This window comes from Thamnophis elegans, chromosome 3 (assembly GCF_009769535.1).
Source record: "Thamnophis elegans isolate rThaEle1 chromosome 3, rThaEle1.pri, whole genome shotgun sequence".
NCBI classification, from domain to species: Eukaryota; Metazoa; Chordata; class Lepidosauria; order Squamata; family Colubridae; genus Thamnophis; species Thamnophis elegans.
Window position 1 is genome coordinate 879,777 of NC_045543.1, and position 20,277 is coordinate 900,053.

At 39.0% G+C, this 20,277-nt stretch overlaps 1 protein-coding gene across 5 annotated transcripts in view; it reads right to left on the reverse strand.

Moving 5' to 3' along the window:
* Window positions 1-20,277, reverse strand: part of MYT1L (myelin transcription factor 1 like) — a 101,674-nt gene that overhangs the window by 67,409 nt on the left and 13,988 nt on the right. For all 5 annotated transcript variants that reach the window (XM_032213857.1, XM_032213856.1, XM_032213854.1 and 2 more), the window contains exon 4: window positions 14,517-14,878. In XM_032213857.1, the coding sequence (XP_032069748.1) occupies window positions 14,517-14,878 (362 nt within the window). The remainder of the gene's footprint in view (window positions 1-14,516; window positions 14,879-20,277) is intronic.

Genomic DNA, 20,277 nt, shown 5'->3' on the forward strand with positions numbered 1-20,277 from the left:
GGCTTTCCCACAGCTTGTCCGGAAGTGGGGCTAGAAAGGCGATCTCGCTCCCCCGCCCATCCGCCCGCTCACTCGCTACACTACCCCGCCCATGCGAGCAGCAGCAGATGGGCGGGGGAGCGAGTCGAAGAAGGCACCAAAATTAAGCGGGATCTTTTGGGAATGGCCCGGGACGCGGGAAAAATTATGAGAAGGCGTGCCTGTCCCGCCAAATGCGGGACGTCTGGTCACCCTAATCTATCTCCATTGCTGTCCTGCACCATTTATTGCCAAATAGTTGACTGGCACACCAGCAGCAATAACTTCACACCATACTTACTTTTGACCCTCCAGATAACCTCCTTGCAGGGACGTGCGGTGAGGTTTATGGCTTGTGAGACACTGACGTCATCACAATCTTTTTATTAAAATGCCTTTGTAATACAGGGGGTTTTAATAAAAGGGTCTGCACTGTTTTGTCCCGTCCTTGCGCATTTCGAAGGGGTGGCGGGCAAGCACATATCACCAAGGACCATATGCAGTGACCACCAGTGGCCAACAACAACAAAAAAGAGATTGGGGGGGGGAGCAAAGAGCCGAGGAGTTCCTTGTGTTTTCCACAAGGGAGGACTGGCCCTCCGAAGGGGGGCGGGAGGAGAGAGAGAAAGAGATGATGATGATGATGATGATGATGATGATGATGATGATGACAATTAAGTATCAAAAGCCTTTTGAGTTTGACAATATAATACGTTATTCAAAATTATAAATAATCTTATTATCAGATGCATTTTTTGCCATCTTTGTTATTTTCTTTTTAAAAAAATCAGTCTTGCTTCCAATTTGTGCCTTCTGGCAAACTACAGTTTTCTTGGCAAGAGATCTAACTTGCCATTGCTTTCGTCATAGCTCTGAGAAAGTTTCTTTTCTTTTCTTTTCCTTCTTTCTTTCTTTCTTTCTTTCTAAGAGCCAAGGTGGTGCAGTGGTTAAAAGCAGCACTGCAGGCTACTGCTAGATCAGCAGGTCAGCGGTTCAAATCTCACCGGCTCAGGGTTGACTCAGCCTTCCATCCTTCCGAGGTGGGTAAAATGAGGACCCAGATTGTTGGGGGCAATATGCTGACTCTCTGTAAACCGCTTAGAGAGGCCTGAAAGGCCTATGAAGCGGTATATAAGTCTACTGCTATTGCTATTGCTTTCTTCTCTCTTCCTTTCTTTCCCTGATTTCTTTGAGCGATCCTAAAACGCCTAAAAAGCCAGACTAGATGAGGCATGCAGTTCTCCTGCCTCACAGCAGAGGGCGCTTTTTAGAGGCTTTTTTAGACAGTTAGGCAGCCATTCAGGGTGAGGCAGCAGCTGGCTAGCCTCACCTTAGCACTCGGCTTTTCCCTTTTACATTTTCTTTTCTTTTCCTGACGAGAGCGGTGAGGCTGGGCCTCACTTGCCTCACCTGACTGCACGTCACTGATTCTGTGCATGCGCAGAAGCTTCTGTGTGTAGGCGCCCCCAAACCAGTAGTAACGAAATTGGCAACCCACCACTGGCAGAGGTAAGCAGCAGGTAAGCAGGTAAGATTTGTGTTCCACATTTTCTGTTATGGAATGGCTTCACCTAGATATATTCAGATTTGAAAATCTAACTGACAGAAATGAGATTTCAGAGGCAGCAGGGCATAAAAAAAGTGGAGAGTGGACTGGAAAGCTGTGTCAAAAAATGCCACCCTTATGATGGCCACAGACTTTGTTTTGATGAAGAGACAAATGAAGTAGCCTCTTAAAACTTAGCAAGCCTTTAACCGATCAAATACTATCTGAAAAGCCTCCTAAATTTTAAGAGCTACTTTTAGGCTTCTCTCCTATTGATTTTTAGCGGGAGGTTTTCATTGTCTTCATTGTGCCTTATTCTCTTTCAGGCTTTGCCCTTTTCCCATCGTACTAGAAAAGGTTGGTAGTAGATAATATCATCCTGTCAGTTTCAAATCTGAGACTTTCTGCCACATCAATGAAAATGGGAAATGGTTCTGTATTCAGGCTAATAGGAATAAAATCTCTTTACAACCAAGACATGCCTTCTAAACCTGAAAGATGTTAATAACCAAGAGCCACAGCCAGCCAGAGGCCCCACTAATTGCTCCTTTTTATCCTTCAAATGGCTGCTTGCTCAAAATGGGCTTTTCCGTCTTCCCTGACTGCTGTGGTAAAAGGTAAACCGCCTTGCCTAGCTAACTCTGGATTTGGCAGATGATGCTTACAATTATGGCCTGAATTATTAATTTCAAGCAAACTTTTTTTTTTTAAAAAAAATCTGTCATTGTAAAAGAAAAACCAAAATCTATTATGGGAAGAAATAGCAAAGGAAACTGCAGAGATATTCCAATGTATTGATACTATATATATATAGCAATTTTTTCCCAGCTGACACCAATAAAGATTGCAACACATAGAATTTCTATACTGGGTATATATACACAAATATCCTGTTTCCCCGAAAATAATCCCTCCCCCGGATAATAAGCGCATAAGTCCCCTCCGAAAATATTGTCATGCAGCAGCAGCCATGAGGTGACCACGCTCCCTGCCTCCTGCAACTGAAAAATAATAAGATCTTCCCCAAAATAAAGCCAAGTGCTTATTTTGAGAGTCTTATTTTGGGGAAAACACTGTCTTCACGTTGCATAACAGAGTCAAGGTTATCAGTTTGGGGGGATTGGCCTAGTGATATTTTCTCAGGTGCAACTATGGTGTAGTTTTCTGATACCTGTACTAGACAAATATATTCACTAAAAGGAGGGTGGAGTATCAAATCACAGAGTTCCTACGCCTATTGATTAAAAATAGTTGATGTACTCAATTTCTTCTATTTGAGTTCTTAGTGATAATTATGATAGTGAATTGTCTTTCAATTTGCACTGTATCAGGATTACCCTCTACACCCGACAATGAATAAACCTCAAGCCCACTTCAGCTAAATTAAATAGTTTGTTTGGACTCAATAAAGTTTAATTGTAAATTTCCAAACAATGAATGTGTAATTATTATGATTCATGCAATGAGAATGATCAAATTCTGTCAACAGTTGTTGGCATTTGTGTAAGTTTTCAAATATGAGATTATTTGAGGCTTCCATGAACTACAACTTCTTATTCACTATTCCTGTTGCGCATCACTTAAAGAGATTACAGCAACCAAGCTAGAGCAGTGAGGTGGTTCGCAACCTCACACAGGGCCATTAGGAATGAGTCCTGAGGGATGTCTCTGACCTTTTCTTCTTCTTCGGCTGGAATAAATAATTTATTACATAGCTTTCGAGAAGGCCAAAGTATGATTTTGTCAGCGCCTTCCCTCCTTCCTAAGTTATTAATGGATGGAAGAGAATCAATAAAGCTATCAGCCTTACCAGGTAGACCTGATAGAAAACACAACCAGGTGCTGAACTATATTTCAGGTCTCGTTTCTTGAAAGGTTTTTTGTGGAGGTCAGAAATTTTGCAGAAAGCCACACCAAATCCTCTTCTGCAAGTCTTGTTTGCATGGATCTACTCTTTCTTTTCTCTTTGTACACAGCCCTTGCCAATTCCAGCTGTTCCTTTAATAGACTTTTGGCTGCTTCCCTCTTGTGTAGTAAGTTTGTGGCACATGGGATTGCGCTTTCTTGCCTGGTTTTTGGTAAAACCCATAGGTAGAATCTATAAGTTGCATGGAATCGGGACATACCAATGAGGAGTGTATTGCATTATTGTAAATAAATTCAACGAGAGGCATGAAATCAGTCCAGATGTCTTGCTGGTATGAAATATAGTATCACAAATATTGCTTATAACAATTGGTTAATCTTTTCAGATTCTCCACTGGTCTTTGGATGATGTGAGGAAGATGAATTAATTTTAATAATAATTGCATGGAGTTCAAAAATTTGGAAAAGAACTGGCTTCCTCTGTCTCAGATCATATGATAGATCTCTATATCTCTATATCATAACTGATTCCACTATATCTAAAGATATGTTGCAAAGAATTGAGCTGTTTCCTAGGTCACGAGGGACCACTGCAAGGGATAAAAGGAGCCAACTTAGTAAATAAATCCACCATTACAAGTATTTTAGTATATCCCTCACTTGTGGCAAGATCAGTGATAAAATCTAGAGAACCAGGTCCCAGGGCTGTGAAGGGGCTTTTGCAGCTACAATAACCTGGCCAGATTAATAGGGATTTTTCCCCTCTAGGACAGAGATGACAAGAGGAAATTTCTTTTATGTTGCCCAGACATGAGGCCACAAAAAGTGGCCATTAGGTTTTAAATACCCTCCATGTTCTGCTGTTCTGTTGTCATGGCACAATGCCTTCAGATACTTCAGCTATACCTTCACTTTTTGGCTTCCCTCAGAGGTCATCCAGTCGGGCCTTGGCATCATGTGTCTCCTGCTGTTGCTGGGCCCTAATCTAATCAGACAGATCAACAGCTGGTCTTCCTGCCCCTTCCAGATGTTCAGGTTGGCCTGGTTATTTTGTAGAGATTCTGTAGTCCAAGTTGTCTAAGGTCAGGTGTACATTTTTTTAGTTGGATAAAGACCTTACTGTACTGTAATTTTTGCAATACATTTCTGACATGGTTACATGCAAGGACAAGGATGTTCAGAATAAACTGATATGTCATCTAAATATAACCATCGCATACTGGTCTAGAATTTCTGAAAATAAGTTGTTCATGAACCAATAAGTCCCCGGCTTCACATTTAACCAAGCCAAAAGGCACCACTGTATATTGCCATGTCTTGTCTTGAATACTTGTGTCCTTCTTTGGTTATAATTAGATCGCAAGCACTTCTCAAGTCGAACTTTATAAAGAGATGTACTTTTTGTAGCCAGCTAATCGATCGGAGATTAGTGGGATTAGATAGTCATCTCCAAATGACATTGTTTTCCGGTCTTTGTATGCTGTTTCGCCTTGTTTTGGAAGAACAAAAAATGTGGTTGTTGAGTTGGAAGTGTGATGTTGTCCTTTTTTGATGTTGATATCCAAACATTCATTGAAACTGACTAACTAATGGATAGACATAGGATAGTGTCTCTTTCCTGGGATTTGGATTCTGGTTTCAAATTGATGGTGCAATTACACACCCGCTGAGTTACCTCGCTGCCTCTTCCTCTCCAAACAAATCTGCAAAATATGTATATTTTTCTGGCAGTGCTGATTCTCCCATACTGGAGTGGGCGAGGTGAGTTTTCACTGCTTATAAGTGATGTTGCTGACATTTAGGAATGGGGAATGAGAGCATCCCTCGCATTCAACTTATACCTGGATCATGCAGCTGAAGCCATATTATTCCCAAGATGATAGTACTTGCAAGGAGGAAGTTACATACCATGTTATGAATTCGATGGGATCTTGGATTGTCAACTGCAAAGGAGCCGATGGGCTGCAGAATTAACCCTGCTCTTAGTAGCTGTCCATCAATTATCTTGACTTCATTGGGCTTTCTAGAGCTTGAATAAGCAATTCTAGTTTCAGTACTTTTTATGTCTATGAAATTAGTGGTTGCTCCAGATTCTACAAAGTCAGAGAATCCTACCATCTTGCTGGAAACTAAGGTTAACAATAACAACATTATTAAGTATGCTTGCCTGCTATCAGATGACAGTTTCTCCTCAAATGGTGGCAAGATCTCCTTCAGGGTCTCGGGGAGTGCAGCAAAGTTTGCCTGGTGTGCTGTTTCAAAGCAAATTGGACACTTGCTGTCCATGAGCTCTGTTGATAAATTTTGCTTTTCATTTCTTCAATATCTGTGCCAGAGATTAGTACTTTTACCAGCCATGCTCTGGCTCTGTGTCCTGGGGACTACAATCATAGTCTCAGACCCCTTTTCCTTTGCTTCTCTCCTGATGACAGCGGACTCGTAAGTGCTCTGATTTGTATATGTTCTCCCACACTGGATTTTGAGCAGGTCATTGGGATGGGCTAAGACAGACCCCCTACCATTCCTTTCCTGCCTTAGCTCTCCTAAGCAATCCGGATAACGACATAGCTCTTCTGGGGTATTTGAGGTGCCTTGTCTTACCAGCGCATCTCTCAGCCCTTCTTTGAACCGGTTAGTCATCCCACCCTATAGAGCCAGCAAGCAATTGAAAGCATGAAATATATGACTTTCCTCTGCTCCCTCTTGTTTGAGCTTCCAGATCCCTCGACTAGCAGTGATTCTCTGAGGAGATCCTCCAAGTGTCCTTTGAGTTTACACATGAAGTCCTGATAGTTGTCTAACACTGGATTGTTTCCTTCAATTCATGTTTTTGCCCATTTACCTCCTGCTTCCTTCAGCAAACTCAGCCCAAACGTCACTTGGTAAGATCAGTGGAAACTCCACCAGCTTGCATGTCATAAACATTTCACATTGAATGGTGAATGGTGAATGTTGAGAATTGATCCTGGTTCCCTCCAAATTTCTCTGGCAAGGTATCCTGGGAATGAGGGAGCATGTATTGAGCCATCATCTGTGGTGCTGCAGAAGGATGGAGCAAAAGATGCCCCAGTCTATTGTGTCAGTTGTATCATGGCATTCTGCAAATTGGTTAATAAGGACATCTACTTCCTACTGTTGTTGCAGCAACGTTGCTGCCAATTGCTTGGCAGATAAACATCGGAGGCCATTCCTGAATTTCCTCACTTTGAAAGAGACATAGAGACTTCCAAGATTGATGTCAGCCTTATTAGAAGATGAGACAGGAAGCACAACCAGATACTAACTTTTTTTGTTATTGTAAGAGTATATTACTTGAATCTTGCTAGCCTGCAGCTATAAGTCTCCCATCATTTCTTTTACAACCTAAGAAACTAGGGAGTTTCTATTGAGTCTTTTGCCATATTCACCATCCAGCTGTAGTCTATGCTGTCTCCTATCTGATTGTTCCCTACGTAGCGTCTCTGAGCCCAACCTCCATTCCCATATACTGTTACAAATGCACTGGACATATTGATGTAGCTTGTCTCCATGCCTCCTTAAATCTATAGGAGTATCTATTTATTGCTTGCTAAGGAGCCAAAGGAAAACTTAGGTAACATTTAATATCGTACCATATTAGTTATCTCTCATTAAGATTCAGAACACAGGAAAACATGAAGCTGAGTGGATTTCAGCATTCTGGCTGGAAATTCTGGGAGTTGGAAGTCCACATAGATTCCAGCTACCAAAGTTGAAAAACACTGCTTTAAGGAATTCATTCATTAAAATTAATGAATATAAACCACATAACTCCTAATAGAGAAGTTCCATTAAACTAGAGGAAAGGGGCTAGTGTGACTAACCGGCAGAAATACAGGAAAACATGAAAAGATCATGAAACCAAAGTCTTCTCAAATGAGAAATAAGAAAAGGAACACAAACTTTGGCAAAAGTACAAGCTGACTGTGAGGGATAGAGAGTCTTCAAGATAAAAAACAGTTATGATTAATACTGTTTATTTAAATCTATAAGATGAAGGAAAATTGGCAATAGGGGACAATGAGGACTTTCAATGTCAAGGATGGGGAGGATGGAGATATTTTTGGTCTTCTTTTACATAACACTCATTCATACTTAAGTGATTGTCCACTAGGATGCCACGATCCCTCTCACAGCTACTGCTATTGAGCCAGCTGCCATCTATTCTATACCCATCCGTTTGGTCAGCCAGATGCTTAGAATGGATTTGGCATTTTTACCCACCTATTGAGTCTTCCCAAGGACTTTGGGCTGTTGTTTTTATTTTACAATCTGCTAGATCAATCCTAGGGAGCTGTGAAAGGGAGAGGCTAGAATGTTTGGGGAATCTTTAATACAGACGGTAACAATGGGCTCTATATAATACCTAAAGTTCCCCTCCTCCCCGTCCTAAAGACACAAGGGAAATGCCAGTGATGAACAAAGCCATTTTTTTCAGCTCCTTCAAAACCCCATAGTCTTTCTCAATTTGAGCTTGCACAGATATTTGTTATTATAAAAGCACTATTTGTTTCGTGTGGGCTTTCTTATAGGTAACACTGCCAGTGCACTGAAAACCTCTCTAGAATGCAATTTAAGTTTCACTATAAAATTGGTAGGTATGGAAGCTGGTTGTCCACCAGAAATCTCACTGACTTTATTATCTTTTTTTAAGCAAGCAGACTTCATTCTACTAGCAGGAAAAAAAAATGTTGATTGTGCCAGCAACTCCAGCAGACGGCTCTCAACATTTCACTGCTCCCTACAACTATCGGAGACCAAACCAGAGACTGAAAATCAAGGACCCTCTTCAGCTTTACCTGACAAGAGAGATATTTTTGCAGAAAGGCCATGTTATTATAACCATTATTACAAGGTTGTCCTAACTACCGTTGCCTTCAAAGGAAGTGGGGAAACTTTGCTAAATATAAAATATATATATATCTACTGGCTTTAGTATGTATTACAAATCCTCTGGAAAGTTACTGTAACTGACCAAACTATATTAAACCCTTTGCACAGCATTGCTACTCTGTGTAGCTCATGAAAATGAATTCCTTGAACTCCACGTGTGTCTTGCTACTGAAGGCAGAAAATGCATTGGAGCTTTATCTACATGTCACAGCATTCATTTTAATCAGCCAGCTTTCCCTTTCAAGGTGCTTACTCTAAGGATAAGTGCATTGTTGCATGGCTTATTCCTGCTATACCATATTAGGAAAAGAAGAAGAAAGAAAACTGGGCAGTGATTTAGTGGAGGGAGAAAGAAAGCTTAGGGATTATGTCTAACCCAAGAATTTCCAAAGTGCCTTATAGTAAAAAGAATTCTTCTTGTTCCTTAAAGCTACCACACTGATTATGATATAAGCTTTTGAGGCTTTCATTTTATCTCATTATGAAAGTTGGTCTCATTTTTTTCTGTATATTCCTTACTGATGTTTTAAGTAGGGACCTGACTTTCCCATTGTTATGAGATGTCCATATACTGGGAATGCCATCCCTACAGTGTAAAATATAGGTGGTTGGTGAAGAAAATGGGTCTGATTGAGCAATCAGAATGTCTGGCTTTCAGTTTCAAATATACAACAGAAAAATGGCCCATCAAACAAATCAACCCAGAGTTCACACTCGAAGCACAAATGACCAGGCTCAATATATCACACTTCATGCACATTGTGGGAAGACCTGGCTCTCCAGGGCAGTCTGCGAAGCTGGGAAAGGTGGAAGGAAAGAGAATAAGAGGATGATCAACAGCAAGGTGGAGGGACTCAGTTATGCTGGCAATGAATGCACCACAGGAAGATCTAAAAGGATCAGGTTGGGGACAGATCGTCCTGAAGAAAATCTATCACTGTGGCTGCTAAGACTCAACATCTGTAGGCTTGGTGGCACATAATGAATCCTTGGTTTGCTTTTGTGTACAGGTAGTTTACAAAGAAAAATGCATTGAGCAATCAGGAGATCTTGTTCTCAATTTGAACAAATTTGAATATATGCATGTTGTTAGTTAGAAAGGGCTTGCAAAGTATACCAGTATAAGTTATCTTTTAAAAAAGAGTGAGAATGAACTGCTTTGCAGAAGTAATGCACATGGTGTTGTTTTGTTAACAACTTTTTGCAAAATGAAAATAAAGGCTATAACCATTTTAGCATGACTCATATCAAAAGATAAAATTACACCACTAGAAAACATGGTATTGTGGTTCCTTAAAGAGCCTCTATTGATATGCCTTGTTAATATGAAGGGATGTCAGAATAAAATATGGCAGCATAACAATTCTCCATCTTTTTGAACATATCAACTTGATATTCAATTTGTGTTCAGCTTTAACACTTGTTTATCTTTTCATCATTCGGACAATTAGTGAAAGAACAGTATTTGAAAAATATTGAGGTCTAAAACATATGAAAAAAAATGTTTGCCCACCCACATCTAAACCCAGATTCAATAACCATCCACCCTTCTGTTAACATAGTTTTATGATAGGATGATATAAGTGGATCAGGGTTTTTACACTATGAGTATTCATTTTCCTGGGAGTTCTAGAGTCGGCCTGATTCTTCCTAATCCTGAGGGATTGTGAAATACCTGGTGCATAAGCCATCTTGAATGTCTTCATATGATAAAGGCTAAATGGTGCCTTGGAACATCTGTTCCTGGAGCTCCTCCAGCGGAGATTTCTTTCTATAATAGAAAAGCTTTGTGAAACAGTCTTTGGGAAGCATCTGTGTGATGTGAACTCCTCTCATAAAGGAGGAGGAAAAAAATCTGCCACTCTGGCTCTGCAAACCAAATGGGACACTGATACCTATTAAGTAATAATAACCAACATAACGAAAGGCCTTCAATGCAAGGGTCAATGGTGCTGCATTGCACAATGTTTATAGGCCAGGATATTCCACAGGGGAGAGGTTACTTTATCTATCTTTTGAGGGAAATGCAAAACAAAGTGGAAAATTCGTTTCTTTTCTCTTGCCCACACAAAACCAACCACTGCAGAATAAAGGTCTCTTCACTGGAAAATTTTGGGCTATATACCACATTGGTCTGGCAGAGAGATTTTTATTTTCACTTCCTTGTCTATGGCTGCGTGTGAATGCATTGCATGAATTCCATCCCTAAAGGAGGTCTGGAACCTGGGTTTTCCTGTTCTAATCCAGTACCTTAACCATTATACATATATGAGTCATATTCTATCTTGAATATACTTCTTTGATTTATTCTATTAATGCAATATAATGAATATATTCTATCAAGTATACTCTATATATTTAACAGGACCAAAAGAGGCTTTTTAATATTTGGTTCTCTTTAATTGGTATTTTGAGATTTGTAAGAGTGTTGCTTTAGTATGCTTTGTATAGTTTTATCAAAGATTAGAAGAGGAATTTCCATAACGCCTTTACTTCTTTTGAAATGCACATCTTATATACAATGTCATCGGGAGTTATCCAAAAAATTCTAAGAGATCGTATGAAAATTCACATTCACTGATGGGAAAATTCATAAAATTAGATAGAGTCTTCACCTAGAAGATGACATAAAATGAATTCCCAAATAAATATCTGTGCTCTGGGCTACAATCATTCTCTGCAATGTCTGAAGACCCTCCATAAAGTTGTACACTGTGCCCCTAATCTGAAGAGGCCTTTATATAATAGCCTTATTACAGCAGGAAAAGCTGCAGAGAGAATCAGAAAGGCAAGCCTCAGTTAGCATGCAAACACACACACACACACACACACACTTTTCAAAGTAATAATATAGTCCTTATTTGGCCCTAATTTTACCTGATGCAAAAGAACCCTGTTACTTTGCAAGTATATATTTGTTCATTATTCTGCTTCTACAGTGATCTCAGAAGAAACTTGTGCAAACTAACTTAAATTAAATAGTAAATTAAAATATTACCCAAAATATTTATCTTAAGGAATTTCAAGATATTTATGTTATAAATCTTGATGCCTCAGTTTAGTTCAGATCTAATAATCCCGACCACTGCATTTAGAACAATCATCCCACAAACTATGAAGCTCTGTTCATAGCTTTGCTGGAAATTAATTCCAGTCTCAAAAGTTTTAGTTAAGCACTTCTGAGTAGCACCAGTTTAAGAACGATTTAATTTACAAATGGGAGCATTCCTTTCCCTCTTTTCCTTACTGTCTTGTCACACTCTTTATTAATACTATATGAATTTAAATAATTAGCTTAGAATATTGTTTTGAATCCTATTTAAAAGAGAATTGTGGCCAGAGATAAAAGCCATGGTCAATGAAAAACTATGATAGCTGCAATTAAGACCAGTAGTGGTTGAGAATGAGTCTGTGTAGGCCCACAACCTGCATTCTCATAATTACATAAACTGCCAGATTTAGAGGGCAAATACAAAACAAATTATAATGTACCTAACTGCATTTCTCATGAGCTTATTGGTATCTAATATATATTTTAAAAAACCTTCCCAAACTTTGAGTTAAAGAAAAGGAAGTTTGTACTTTAGTCATTTATCCTTTTTTGGAATACCATTTTATCCAATGTGTTCTGTCTGTATCTGCATAAACTTACTGCATAAAACACAGTAAAGAAAAACTATTAGTAATTATTACTAAATGAAGTCTTTTTCTTAAAGAACTTCTCTCATTATTCAGAGCCCTATTTATTACCGGTTAACACTAATACAATCACTGTTCAATCAATATGGGTTCTATTTCCTGTTTCTAGTAGAAATCATCTCTGCATAAAAGCATTTTTTTGGTTATTGATTCAGGTCACTTCACTGTGTGGTGGTGAATTAGTAAAAGTAAGGTATTCCATTATATCTTAGTAGCAACTTTGTTACATAAAATCTCTGCAATTTAAATTTTTGATTCTCATATTGTATTTGATGGATTTCTTTTCAGCTATAGCCCCAGGCAGGCATTTATTTGCCCATAGAAGAAAAACAGGTAATATTTCAGCTAATTTATCCCACATATTCCCAGGTCTTTGATGTTCCACATGTACATCTGAAAGAGGTTCTTTACCAGTGGTGGGTTTCAAAAAATTTTAGAACCTCTTTTGTAGGTGTGGCCTGCTTTGTGGGAGTGGCTTGCCAGCCATGTGACCAAGTGGGAGTGACTTGGCAGTCATGTGACTGGGTGGGCGTGGCCCAATGTAAAAATGTGGTGAAACCCACTTAACAACGCTCTTGCTTAGCAACCAAAATGTTGGCTTAGAAAGTCTGGCATTTGAAGCACGCAAGTCTTAAAGCTGTCAAGTTACAAGACCCTCGCACCCCTAACCCTTTAGGAAAAAACCCCAGGGGTGTTCAAACTTGACAGCTTTAAGACTTGTGGACTTCAACTCCCAGAATTCCTCCTCTCGTTCTTCATCTTGATGATGTGCAGATGGGCGGGGGGGGGAGCTGGAACCGGTTCTAAACGGCACGGTAGATTTGTGGAACCTCTTCTATAGAAGAGCTTAGAACTGGCAGGAACCCAGTCCTGTTCTGTACACAGGTACAATTGAGAATGCCTTAGGCAGGTTTCTGCTCTCTGGAAATACTCAAATATCTTTAGTGGCATTCATTCACATATTTTTTTAATAAAAAAAACCATGCCTTTATATTGAATTCATGAATATTCAAAAGAGAATCGAGTGTAGAGGGACTTGGGACCAGAGTTTTGTAGCATGCCTAACATAGTTACGTTTATCTGTATGCAAATGAATGTTAGCACTGCACTTTCCTACCCAGTGTAATCTTACGTGCATGTCAGCTCAGAAGTAAACCTCATTGCAATTGATTGGCATTATACTATAGCTAAGAATGCATAACCCCAACTTATTGAAAAATAGCCGCATTATCCTAATTGAATAGTTAACCTTTGATAAATGATCAAAGACATCCCTCCTTTTCATACAGTCTAAAATTAACAGAATATAAAATACCCCTTTCTTAGTATTTGGCAAAAAGCTTCATTATCCTCTTTCTTCCCCAGAATTTAGAGAAAGGCAGTGAATGACTTTTGCTTTTATTCTAATAAAGCATCTTTGTCTTTTTTCTAGTTCTTGCCTAATATAATTCTACGGAAACAGAAATCAGACAACTTTCATACCTGTCTCCTAAGCGGAATCCGACTGGGGAGTGCTGAAACTTTTCTTATATTTTTATTGGTTAGAAAGGTGAATCTACCCAATCAAATACGTGTTCCCTGGAAATGGGAACAAAATATTTTTTAGATAGCTCATTAATTTTTGCATGTATGTTAATTTTCATGGCATTATCTCATGATCTGGTTATTGTAGGGTTTCTTAAGTTAAACAGTCAAAAACTAGTGTTTGCAGAGTTTGAAAACACTAGTTACCTTTAGAATCCATAATAACATGAAAACATTTTTTTTTAAAAGCCCCTGGCTTAATTGCAGTGGCAATATATTAGCTTAACAACTAATGAATGTCTCTTTATTTGTCACGAAGTCCATACGTAAAAGTTTTAAAATAGGGTTTCTACGTATATCAATCTCCTTCATTTTTTAAGTCAGCTAAAGTACACAACATCCAAGTCTCAAAGAACCAAAATATATTTAATGTGGGTCCCTTCTCTAAGCAAAGCTGTTTGTTCAAATTTTCCAAAGGGAAGTTTCCTATTGCAATGCCAAGAGTACCTGCAGACATGTGAACATACACTGATGAGAAGCAAATAATTGCTTTAGAGAAGACAACTGCAGCAAACAGTTGCCTATATAAATAATGAATATAGGTATGTCTATATGTAATCATTTACTTCCACATATCTTTGGTTGTTGTTCTGGAATGGATCACTACAGACATCAGCATAGTCACCCATCTCTGCAGGAAGGTTTGGCAAGCCTCATCACTAAGCTATTCACTCTGAAAGCTGATCCAGTAGCTATTTCTAAGGCAGGAGTCTCAGGTTGTTATGAAGAGAAGACAGTGCTAATGGTTGTCAGCATGGAGCAGAGAGATTAAGCACAAATATGCTTCCTATTAGTCTTAATGAAAGGTACACTGTTAAATCTCACCATTCCATACTGGAAGATTAGCACAAGATGCACGTGGAGCATTTTTTATTAATACACTGATCATTACCACTTTCTTCTTCCTCTTCCTCTTCTTCCTCCTCCTCTTCTTCTTCTTCCTCCTCAACTTCATCTGCTTCTTCTTCCTCCTCCTCCTCTTCCTCCTCCTCTTCTTCCCTATCTACTTCTTCATCCTCCTCTTCCTCATCACCTTGTTCTTCGTTATCATCAGAGTAGTCCTCTTCCTCCTCCTCCTCGTCCTCTTCCTCGTCCTCTTCTTTATCGTCCATTTCTTCAGTCCCGTCTGTTTCATAGCATTCATCTACGGAAGAGTTGTCCGTTTTAACCACAAATGGTTTTCTTTTGGGGGCAGGTTCTTGGGGCTGCTTCTCTTGCGTCTTTCTTTTTTTGGCCAAAGGACAGCCATAAACACTGTTCAGAAAGAATTAATACATGTGTTATTATACCCTCCACCAGATCACTAGTCAAAAGGGGGGAAATGCTTTGATGCAATTTACTGTTTTCTTTGAAAAATCTATACTTTCTTCCATAAAAACCGTAGAAGAGATGAAAATGTTTGGCAATATACCTGAAATTAACATTGAACAGCCATGAGGGAAATTCTTATTAACCTTTTGTTTTATTGCCTTTTGAACTAGAATCAATGCAAAATGTTTTACAGAATAGGTATCATTACCCAGTGGGGCTTCCTGGTCTTCTCAATCATTAATTAATATTATGATTTCCAACATGTATTCTCTCAAATATACAAATCGGGTGTTGAGGAGACCTGATCTAAAACAGGAAGTTGCAAATCACTCAAAGAGAAGCAAACCAGTATTTCCATTATAAAGCTGTAATCATCCAACCAAACTTAAAGTTTGTGCATAAAGACTATATGTGGTTCAGTATAACTTTTCACCGAACCAAGACACCCAATTTACGCAGTCATGCAGAGGGTTCTAAGAACTCTCTCTTATTCAGTCACCTAATTACACATTACTCCTGAGCTATAAATAGTAGCACAATCCTATATAAGAAATACTGTTGAGTAGCATGCTCAGAAATGAGCTCCGCTGAGATTAATGAGACTTATTTCCATGCCTGCAAGACTTTGTCATCTTTCTGCTAGCTGGATGATAAAGAGGTTCTTTTTTAAAAAAAATAACAACAGGTGTACACAGGCTGTAGAGAACCGATTTCAGCAACAAACTAAAGGTTTAGTGCTTAACAACAATAGATCACTTGATAAAAATGTTTTTTTTTTTTTTTACATAAAAGAGATAATGGAAGAAAGAAAGCCTTGGTCCTTTTTTTGGTGGCAACTTTCTTTAAATGCATGGTGCATCTATTCTCCTAATAAAATAGAACCCGCACTGTTTATGAATTAGAGTGGAAAGACGCTCTTGTGTTGCTTTGCATTTGTATATTTTCCCCAATAATAGAGTTATGAGCTCCCTGTTCTTTCAGTATGCATTCTAAAAGACTCTTGGGAGTATAGGCTTACTATGCAAATACTTTCAATGATTTCAGAAGATGGAAGTTAACAGTGAAATTATATTTGTGTTCTTAAAACTAGAAGCCAAATTCAGATTTATTTCAGAGTATTTCAGTATATAGGACCACAGCTTAAAAGGACGACAACTTCTGTGGTCTCCTCAAGTGAGGCTTCACACAGGTTTTATCTTTCTATTCCATTCAGTTCTATCACTTGATTTATAATGTGAGAAAGAAAAAAGCAGAAATATCCTGAAGCCCGAAGGAAACCCATTCAATCATGGGACCAGTTTGCTATTTCACCTGACATTAGAAGGAGGTACAGACCTGCATGAGCACATCATAATGATTTCAAAGAGAAACACACACACACACCAACTTTATGCTAGGAATAGTATGTTAATGTTTGGTGCATTCAGATGAATAAGGGACCTTACGGGATACTCCTATGACAAGAAGAAGAACATCCCACATGGAGAAGATTCTTTTCCCTAGAAGTTCCAATTCAATTTGAAGAGCAACATTATTAAATTGGAGAGGCTGAATCTGTGGCGAGGAAACCCAACTTCCTTGCTCTTATCCCAAGGAATTTCTGCAGGGCAGGCTTCCATGTCATATTAACTAATTTCTGCAGATGTACACCTGATATGAACGGTCCTAAAATGCTATTTCTTAGTCATTCCAGATCTGGTGAGAACCAGCGCCTTCTTCAGCATTGCACACTATTATGACTGTTTGACATTAAAGTAAAGGTAAAGGTTCCTTTCACACATATGTGCTAGTTGTTCCTGTCTCTAAGGGGCGGTGCTCATTTCCGTTTCAAAGCCAAAGAGCCAGCGCTGTCCGAAGACGTTTCCATGGTCATGTAGCCATCGAAGGTGCACGGAGCACTGTTACCTTCCCACCAAAGGTGGTCCCTATTTTTCTATTTGCATTTTTACATGCTTTCAAACTGCTCGGTTGGCAGAAGCTGGGACAAGTAAAGGGAGCTCACACCATTATGCGGTGCTAGGGATTCGAACCACTGAACTGCCGACCTTCTGATCGACAAGCTCAGCATCTTAGCCACTGAGCCACTGCATCCCTTCAATGTTTGACATTGCTGGAACTCAAATGCAAGGTAATCTATTAGCTTGAGTTAAATGCCCCTTTGCCGTTAAAAAATATGTTTTTTAAATGGGATCCCCCTGCAAAACACAACTCTTAATGAAAATATTGTCTGGAAAGTTATTCTTATGTGCGTCTTATTGGAGAAAGAGTAAGTGCTCCAAAAATATGGAAACAGCTGGTTGTAGATTGGGTTTGAAAATAAACTGCTTTCCTGTGATTAGTGAGAGAGGCCTTCAATCTGTAAAATAATAAAGTGAGAAGAGGCCTTAAGTGCTTCAATATCTATGGACAAATTCATTTCCTGACCCATGTAGTGATAGCAAAATAAGCACTTGCACCAACTCAGCAATCTATGATCTCTGCATCACGTGGAAGGAAACATTCGTTCTTTTTAGGTCGATTCTAAAGAGGAGCCATAAAAATAATTTGGGTCCATTGGCTTATCACAACTGAAAGATTACAGATCTGATTACTAACAATTGAAAGATCAAAAACCTGGACTCTTCCTTGGATAACTATGATACATACTGTGCTGCTGATTAACTTAACGATCAGAATCAGGCAATGGGGTGAAGCAGAAAATCAAATTAATTCTGGCAACAGCTAAAAAATTAAACATGACACACAGTAGCAAAAGGAAGAATAGGCTCATTTTAGAAGCAGGAGAATGAATATTTGGTTTATCATAAACATAGCATGATATAACAACTTTTTTGTTATTAACTACATTTAATAAATTATTAACCAAATTTCATGCAATATTGTGATGCACCAGGTAGGCAAATATTTTCTGGCAATTAACATTTTGTGGGAAATTTTTATAGAGGTGGAATGATTACACAAATTATTCTTAGTCTATTATTGTTATTTAAACTTATTGGCCACCTATTTCCAGTGGACTCTGGGCAGAACACAAACGAAAAAACCCCATAAAACCACTAAAAATGGATATGCATTTTGTTAGTTTTTCCACCAAAATTAAAGAGTTCTAGAGCCACAAAAATGATTTAATAGCAATAGCAATAGCAGTAGACTTATATACCGCTTCATAGGCCTTTCAGGCCTCTCTAAGCGGTTTACAGAGAGTCAGCATATTGCCCCCAACAATCTGGGTCCTCATTTTACCCACCTCGGAAGGATGGAAGGCTGAGTCAACCCTGAGCCGGTGAGATTTGAACCGCTGACCTGCTGATCTAGCAGTAGCCTGCAGTGCTGCATTTAACCACTGCGCCACCTTGGCTCTTAAATATAGCTGAGAAGCTGGCAGAGAACATCGGAGATCTTCCTTCCTTCCTTCCTTCCTTCCTTCCTTCCTTCCTTCCTTCCTTCCTTCTTCCTTCCTTACCCCCCCCCCTTAAACTTTAAATAGCTTTAAACTTTTTTTTAACTTTAGGAGCTATCCAGGTGCTTGCACTCCAGTGGTATTCTAGGAACAGATAGGTAGAATCTATTAGAATGGCAAATACAAGGCACTTTCCTTTAAGCTTTCAGAACAAGAGATTCAGATGCTACATCAACATAATGCAGCCTCTGTATTTCTCTCTGAGACCTTAAAGGAAAGTGCCTTGTATATACCATTCTGATAGAATTCAAATGGTGTTTGGTTCTAATTTCTGTGCTTCTCTCTTTTCTATATGTGTAATTAATATATGTAACAATAACAAAATATATAAATACGGGAACAATATGCATTTAACATTCCAGTGACTTACATGCTTTTACTCCTTTAAAAAAAAAAGATTTAGGTAAAAGTGTGTGTGTGTGGGAGGGGGGGAGTTGCAGGAATGTTTGTGGAATAATAATCTATATTACAGATCTTAGAGAACAAAAAGGAGATTCTCATCAGGACTTCACTTGACCAACAGTATGAATTGCTATGGTATTGTATGAGGCTACATTAGCTTAAAGCAAATGTGTCAGTATTTCCCTGACTAAAAGCAATAGTTATATATACATGGAATACAGTACAAAATGGGAGGTTAGGAGTATACTAAACAGTTTTCAGGTGCAAAAAAGTCTGAAAGAAGTGCATGGTTACTGCCTTGGAAGAAAAGTGACAGCTACTTAGAGGATATTAAGGGACTAGTTTAAGTGCAAATGCTTCCTTGTCTACACCGAGTGCTTTCACAGAAGCTACAAATATTTTCTAATGATAAAGGACAGGTTTCTGTATCTTGAGAACATTGCATTGGTTCCTTGTAGTTTGTTTTTATCAAATTGTGGCACATTTTTATCTTTAAATACACGGCTTCCCCTTCAGACAAAGTGTTGAACCCAGGGTTGGGTTCAAGGAACATGGAATGGATGTGGAAAAGGGAGGCCGGAAGGCTTAAGCATGATTACAACATCCTAATTATAGGTAAGCACAGTAAGATTAAAATAAATAATTTAACAGAAACACCTAGAGTGGCTCAGTGACCAAGACACTAAGCTTGTCAATCAGAAAGGTCAGCAGTTTGGCGGTCGAATCCCTAGTACAGGTCATCTACGTGAGCAGGGGGTTGGACTATATGATCTCCAAGGTCCCTTCCAACTCTGTTACTGTTACTGAAAGTTATTCTTTGATATATTATTCACTGAAATAATGAGCAATGAAATTCACTATCAGCTGAGATTTCCTGCAGAAATCTACTATAAGATAAGCAAGCAGGAGACTATGAGGTATTTGTTACAGTGCTAATAACATTCTTTAAAACCCTGGCGGCACCACCACAAACATTTTTTTTAATGAGAGGTTTCAGTGAGAAAGAGCCTGGGAAGGGGGGAAAAAGGAGTGAATGCTAGAAACTCTTCCTACTTCAAATTTTGGGGAGAAGATTCAGACTCAGAATGAAAATTCTCATTGTATTCTTCTATCAAGCTCAGGTTTGTATCTTTTAATTTGAATCTGTGATTGGTTCAGTAGTGAAATTCAATTTTTTTTTTTACTACTGGTTCTGTGGGTGTGACTTTGTGGATGTGGCAGGGGAAGGATATTGCAAAATCCCCATTCCCAACCCCACTCTGGAACCAGCCAGAGGTGGTATCTGTCGGATCTCCAAACTACTCAAAATTTCCACTACCAATTCTCCAGAACCTGTCAGAACCTGCTGAATTTCACCCCTGAACTGGTTCCAATCCACTATGTATTCTGCTCCAAATTGTACCTAAATCTTTCCAAGTAATGGAATTCGACTAAGGTTCATGTCTAAGCTGAAGGGGACAGACAGGAGTAACCACAGCCT